This window comes from Adiantum capillus-veneris, chromosome 6 (genome assembly GCF_014529385.1).
Source record: "Adiantum capillus-veneris isolate H3 chromosome 6, ASM1452938v2, whole genome shotgun sequence".
Classification (NCBI taxonomy): Eukaryota; Viridiplantae; Streptophyta; class Polypodiopsida; order Polypodiales; family Pteridaceae; genus Adiantum; species Adiantum capillus-veneris.
Genome location: NC_140936.1, coordinates 85,059,655 through 85,065,978, shown reverse-complemented (window position 1 = coordinate 85,065,978; position 6,324 = coordinate 85,059,655). Strand labels below are relative to the sequence as shown.

The following is a 6,324-nucleotide window of genomic DNA, read 5'->3' as shown; positions in this document are numbered from 1 at the left end:
GAAGTCGTTATACTTTAGAAGTCTGCAAACATATTCACACCAGGTAAGTGATACCATATTTACTCGGTGAGCCAAAGGACCTTTTTGCTCTATCTGATCGCACAATCCACCACGTGGCACATTCTCATTGGTAGCTTTTCACGCTAGCAAAAAGCTGAAACACCTAGCGAACAACGTTCGCAGAGTTGCAGTGAAGCCTCAATACGCCTCAGTAGAAACGTGCGGCTCCCAGGTAGCGCAGGTATGTTGGCAACTTGCAGGTTCGAGAAGCAGGTTCCCCAGAAGCAGCAGCTTTGCAGCTCGCAGGCAGCACAAGTAACGCCAACTAATCATCGATTGAGATCTAATATTGTCTGCTTCAGAAGCAGCAGGTTTGTCTGTGAGAGAGAGATAGGGAGAGAGAGAGAGAGAGAGAGAGAGAGAGAGAGAGAGAGACATACGCAATAACTTTTGGTAATTCGACTCCAGATTATGCCAACTGATCATCGATTTAAATCTGTTATCTTTTGTTTCAATAGCGCTAGAACAGACCTGATCTGCCATGGCTTGATCGCACGAAATATCTGAACTTTGAGAGTGCTCATCACGTCGGCAAGCATCCGAAGTACCTTCCATCTTGATGATCTGCGAAATATAACCAGCTCTGCCATGGCTTGTTGATCGCCCCCAATGAGGTTATGCTGGGGAAAAAAACATTGAGGAGAGCTCTTCTTCATTCTCTCTCTCTCTCTCTCTCTCTCTCTCTCTCTCTCTCTCTCTGCCTCGAGTCCAGTATTATGCCAGAATAAACTGGTGCAACCTTTTTGTGGGCTTTTTCGGTATGTGCATCTTGGTTTGCAGAGCTACTGGACAGCCACAGTAGCAATTGAATGTCGTGGAAGGCCGAAAGGAGGAGCAGGGGATCTGAAGAGGAAATCAAAAGCAAACATGAAACACGAAGAGAGAGAGAGAGAGAGAGAGAGTTTTCTTTCATCATCTGCTCCTCTCCCTGCTTTTGCTTCTGCTTCAGCTTCTGCGACAAGTCTGTGGCTATGCATGTCTCTTACATGAGCGGCTGACCTTCCTGAGCCCACTGCTCTTGTGATTACTTGAGTCCACAAGCAGCCGCTTTGTATGACCAAAGCCATTGCCCTTTACCTTAATCAGATGGCTTCAAATAATAGGGCATGCTTTTATATTATCTAACTAAAAATCAAAGCGGCGACTTGATCTCCTTATCCCACAACTGTCTCCTTTTCTGACCTCCTTCATGGATGACATTGTACGTACTACCCATACACGATTATCAGGTTGGTAGTACAATATAATTTTTCTAATTTGTTGATGCTTTTTTACTTTTTGAGTTTGTCAATGCTCATTCTTGATCATTGTATCTATTTAGTTTGCCAATGCACTTTGCATTTCTTTACTTAAGTGCTAGATTCTTGATATCATTATGCATATATTCTATTATGTTGCATTGATGATGACGATGAATATTGTCTATCATTGTCAGGACAAAAGTATGGAGCAACCCCCTAAGCTCACTGACATTCGTGTTGTGCGTCGTCCTAAACGCAAACAAAGCATTCACATTGAGCGCTTTTCAGTGTCCCTGATGAGAGAGAGAGAGAGAGAGAGAGAGAGAGAAGCTAATAATGATCAAAGGACATAGAACATAAAGTTACATCTGCTCCCCTTTAAGCTTAATCAATATCCTACATCTTCTGTATTCGCCTTAATGTGTGTTTTGTGTATGGCAAGGAGGACATATATTCACAACACTGGACATTGTGATTGCAAGCGCGTCTCCATCTCAACAACACTACAAGGTTCGTTATTTGCATCCAATTTCCCATGCGCATGCGTTTGCTTGGTGCAACACATAAACGCTACGGGGCAGGGCACGGCTTCCGTTTCTTATATTTTTTTGGAGAGACCACAGTGCCAGCTCTCCACCATACTTTTGTATGGCACCTCTGCATGACATGCACTGTATATTTTGCACTTTCAGTATGTGAGGTTTCATTATAAGACGATATGTTTAACTATTCACATCGCTTTTTTATAGCTTGACTCAAATATTGGCCTATAGATTGGACAATCCGCAAAAAGCACAAGTACAACATTGCAGGTCAGTAAAGCACCTCATTTCTTGTTGCAGTTCATTGATGCACTTAACGTTGTATCCTTCCATAACACAATAACAATTTTAAAATGTGCGTGCTTCTCTTTAAAAATCAACTAACTCTCTTAAAAATCACCCCTATAATCTCTATTAGTTGATGCCACTTATTTGTCTCTAACCAAAAATATAATAACATTTTCTAAATGTATTTCCCTCTCAAGCCATTGCGGAGTTAGACACAATCTCGTTTCCTTTAGTGCTAGATGATAAATGTCAATTTGCATATGTCCTGTTATATTCTATAGTTGTTATATAGCAAGGCCCGCCAAGCAAGACTAGTTCTTGAAATGCTTTCTTGAGTGGAATCTTCTAAGATTCTGTGGGTGAAGGCACTGAAAGATAGAATGAGGGCAATTCTCATCATGCACAATCTCGGTCTCTCTCTCTCTCTCTCTCTCTCTCTCTCTCTCTCTCTCTCTCTCACTCAAATGCTTTTTGGAGTTGAATCTTCTAAGATTTTGTGGGCAAAGTCAATGAAAAGTAGTGCGGAGGCATTTGTCATCATGCAGTGCCACCATGCAAGGTGATATATCTCGTCTGCATGAGTGCAATTTTGCCCTCATCAAGTAGTGGAGTGGATTTTTGCCTCTCACTCTTAGACTAAGAGGTCCTCCCTCTCTCTGTCTCTCACTCTGTCTATTAGAGCATGCACCTCTCTCTCTCTCTCTCTCTCTCTCTCTCTCTCTCTCTCTCTCTCTATATATATATATATATATATATATATATATATATATATATATATATGCTTTTTGAAGTGGAATATAATAAGATTTCATGGGCAAAGTAGTGTAAAGGCATTTGTCACCATGCAAGGTGATATATCTCGTCTGCATGAGGGCAATTTTTGCCTCATCATGTGGTGGAGTGGCTTTTTGCCTCTCGCTGTTAGGCTAAGAGGTTCTCCCTCTCTCTGTCTCTCGCTCTGTCTATTAGAGCCTACCTCTCTCTCTCTCTCTCTCTCTCTCTCTCTCTCTCTCTCTCTCTCTCTCTCTCTCTCTCTCTTCCTTGATTGTCTAAGACTGTTTAGACAATGGAGCATGGGGAGTGTGGCCACTTGGCAACATTTCATTGGAAATAGAATAAAGGGAAGATCTAAAATAAAGCTTCCACAATAAAAGAACGAACATTGCATGGAGATTGCCGGACCTTCTATATCTTAGGATGAGCAAGAAGGGGGTTGTCACTTTTCGCTCTGTGCTGGCCTCTGGCAATGGATGGAACCATAGTCGTGGACCTTCCAAGGGCAAGCACGTTTGTAAGACACTCAAGATCACCCTGCTGTGTGGGTTTGTAACGATTCTTACCATTGGTCTAGGGTTGGTGGAGCGACATCAGAAGACTCCACCGAGATTATGCAAGAGGTAGGGGATCCAAATCTGCTTGAGGGCAAGGCCATGGATGTTGAGGAGAAGGAAGAAGTAGAGTTTGAGAGAGAGAGAGAGAGAGAGAGAGAGAGAGAGAGAGAGAGAGAGAGCTTAATGATACTTACAACATTAGCAGAGGTGTGCTTAGTCAACGGAGAATCTTGAAATTGGTAGCTTGGATCAGCACGTCATTCAAGACCTATTCTTGCAAAGGCAAAACCGCTCAAGGCATGCTTCATGCCAAGTGTGCTACTCTTGTTGGGGACCACAACAGGTAATTGACTATCTGTTGGTCAAAGTTGTCTTCTCTTGCGGGACATTGTAGTCGCCTATTCGAAGGCAAGTGGTATTATGCATGGCCACAAGCTCGGGCATGTAATAGTAGGCAAGAACTTGACACATGCATGGCCAAGGACTCCTAGAAAAACTGTCCATCATTGAAATGCTTTGGACATGTATGTCAAAATGTGGTGTAATTTTGAGAACACAAATGTTATTGATGAGATTTTTATTTGGGAAACAAGATTTGGGAACACAAAATGGGAAAAAATAACGTGGAACTACAAAGGGAAAGAAACTATCAAAACGAGAAAAGGATCTGGGATCCCAAAGATGGCCATTTCCATTGACTATGGTCTCTTGGAATGTGTTGATTGTAGGATACGCCCAGCATGGGTGGCACCACAAACATAGGGCCAAGAAGCAAGAGTTGCTCAAAGTGGGTTGGGTGAAGAGGAGCTACATTGCGATCACCTATGCTTGCACCTTGAAGGCATCCAAAGGCATGTGGTATTATGCATGGCCATGGGCTCTTGGTTGTTTTTATTGAGTGCGAAGTGAGGGACTCTCTCCAAATATGATTGTCTATGCCTTCATCTTGAAGGCATGTGGCATGTTGCATCATGCATCACAATGTGGACAAATAATTAAAAATGAGCTCGTTGCTCAAGGGCTACTGAGTGCTTTCCAATTTCTTGGGTTGCATGTGGCAAAATTCAGGATGTTGGCATGGGTAAACGAATTCATTATGAGAATAATACTCAAAAGGCTATTAGAAAATGACATTATGCTTGGTAATGCTTTCATTGACATGTGTGCAGAATGCCATCAATTGATCACCCATTAGGGCACTACCAAGAAGCTTTTGGTTGATTTCAATAACTATGAAATGAGTCAGTGCTTTTGTATCTGTTTGAAGAACGAGCCACACACTCGAAGTGTGAAGCTACTTTATTGAGCAGTGATTTTGGAGACTATATTTCAACAAATGCAAAGTGAGAGCCTCCACACTCTTAAAGCGTGAAGCTACTTTATTGAGCAGTGATTTTGGAGACTATATTTCAGCAAATGCAAAGTGAGGGCCTTTGTCCAGATGCAATCACCTATCCGTGCATCTTGAAGGCATGTGGCTCTACGCAAGATAATGACATGGGCTTAAAAATTTACTCTAATATTGATAGATAGGGGCTATTGCAAAATTTTGGGTGCTAAGCAATGCCTTGGTCAATATGTATGCCAAATGTGGTGCTCCTGTGTGGGATTCATCTCTTGGAACACATTGATTGCAGGATATGCGAGAGGGACAGGGCCAAGAAGCTTTGGGTTGTTTTCAGCAGATGCAAAGCAGGTGCGAAGCGAGGGTCTTTCTCCATACGTTATCACCTATGCGTGCATCTTTAAGGCATGTGGCTCTATGCAAGATGCTATTGAAAAGAGGAATCTTTCTAAGCATTGCCTTGGTCAATATGTATGTCAAATGTTGGTGCACTTCATAGGGCACAGAAACTGCTTGAGGAGCTTCCTATCCGGGATGTTGTCTCTTGGAGTGCATTGATTGCGGGATATGTGCAACAAAAGCAAGGCCAGAAATCTCTAGGCTGTTTTTAGCAGATGTTTTGCTAAATTAGACGGTTGGCCAACAAGGATGGTCCATTCAAAGCCATTGTCTGCAATGTAGTGCTTGGCAACCTTGTCTTCGTCTACTCCACCGACCTTGTCAATAGATATTTTTAGTAGTATGCGAAGTGAGGGCCTTTGTCCATATGAAATCACCTACACGTGCGTCTTGAAGGCATGTGGCTCTATGTAAGATGCTGATATGGGCTTAAAAATTCATTCTGATATTGTTAGTCTTGGGTTGTTGCACAAAAATGTCGTGCTTGACAATGTCTTGGTTGATATGTATGCCAAATGTGGTGCACTTCAAAGAGCACAAAAAGAGCTTGAGGAGGTTCTTGTCTGGAATGTTGTCCCTTGGAGTGCATTGATTGTGGGATATGCACAACAAGGCCAGGGCCAAAAATCTCTAGGCTATTTTGAGCGGATGCAAAGCGAGGGCCTTTCTCGTGATGCAATCATATACGCATGCATCTTGAAGGCATGCGGCTCTACGGAAGGTGCTGATATGGGCATAAAAAATCACAATGATATTGTTAGTCCGAGGTTGTTAAAAGAGATGTCGTGCTTGTGACTGCCTTGGTTGATAAGTATGCCAAGCACTCATTGCAGGATATGCACAACAGTCGCACGACAAGAAAGCTCTAGGCTATTTTCAACAGATGCAAAGTAAGGGCCTCTGTCCATATGAAATCACCTACGCGTGCATCTTCAAGATACGTGTCTCTATGCAAGATGCTAATATGGGCTTAAAAATTCAGTCCGATATCGTTAGTCTTGGGTTGTTGCAAAAAAAATGTCATGCTTGGCAATGCCTTCGTCAATACGTCTGCCAACCGTGGTGCACTTCAGAGAGCATAGAAAGTGCTTGAGGAGCTTCCTCCAGAATGTTGTCTC

General features: G+C 42.7%; 1 protein-coding gene across 4 annotated transcripts in view; it reads left to right on the top strand.

Moving 5' to 3' along the window:
* The first annotated feature begins 151 nt into the window (after positions 1-151).
* The window catches only part of LOC147455814 (uncharacterized), a 49,326-nt gene continuing 43,153 nt past the window's right edge, over positions 152-6,324 (top strand). For 2 of the 4 annotated variants that reach the window (XR_015188415.1, XM_086514457.1), the window contains exons 1-3: positions 301-371; positions 1,744-1,811; positions 2,051-2,113. Coding sequence is in view for 1 of the 4 variants with exons in the window: in XM_086514456.1 (XP_086370582.1) it covers positions 244-371; positions 1,744-1,811; positions 2,075-2,113 (235 nt within the window). In the remaining 3 variants the exon portion in view is untranslated. Of the gene's footprint in view, positions 372-1,743; positions 2,114-6,324 lie in introns of all 4 variants that reach the window. The other 2 variants (XM_086514456.1, XR_015188416.1) reach the window with 2 other exon arrangements.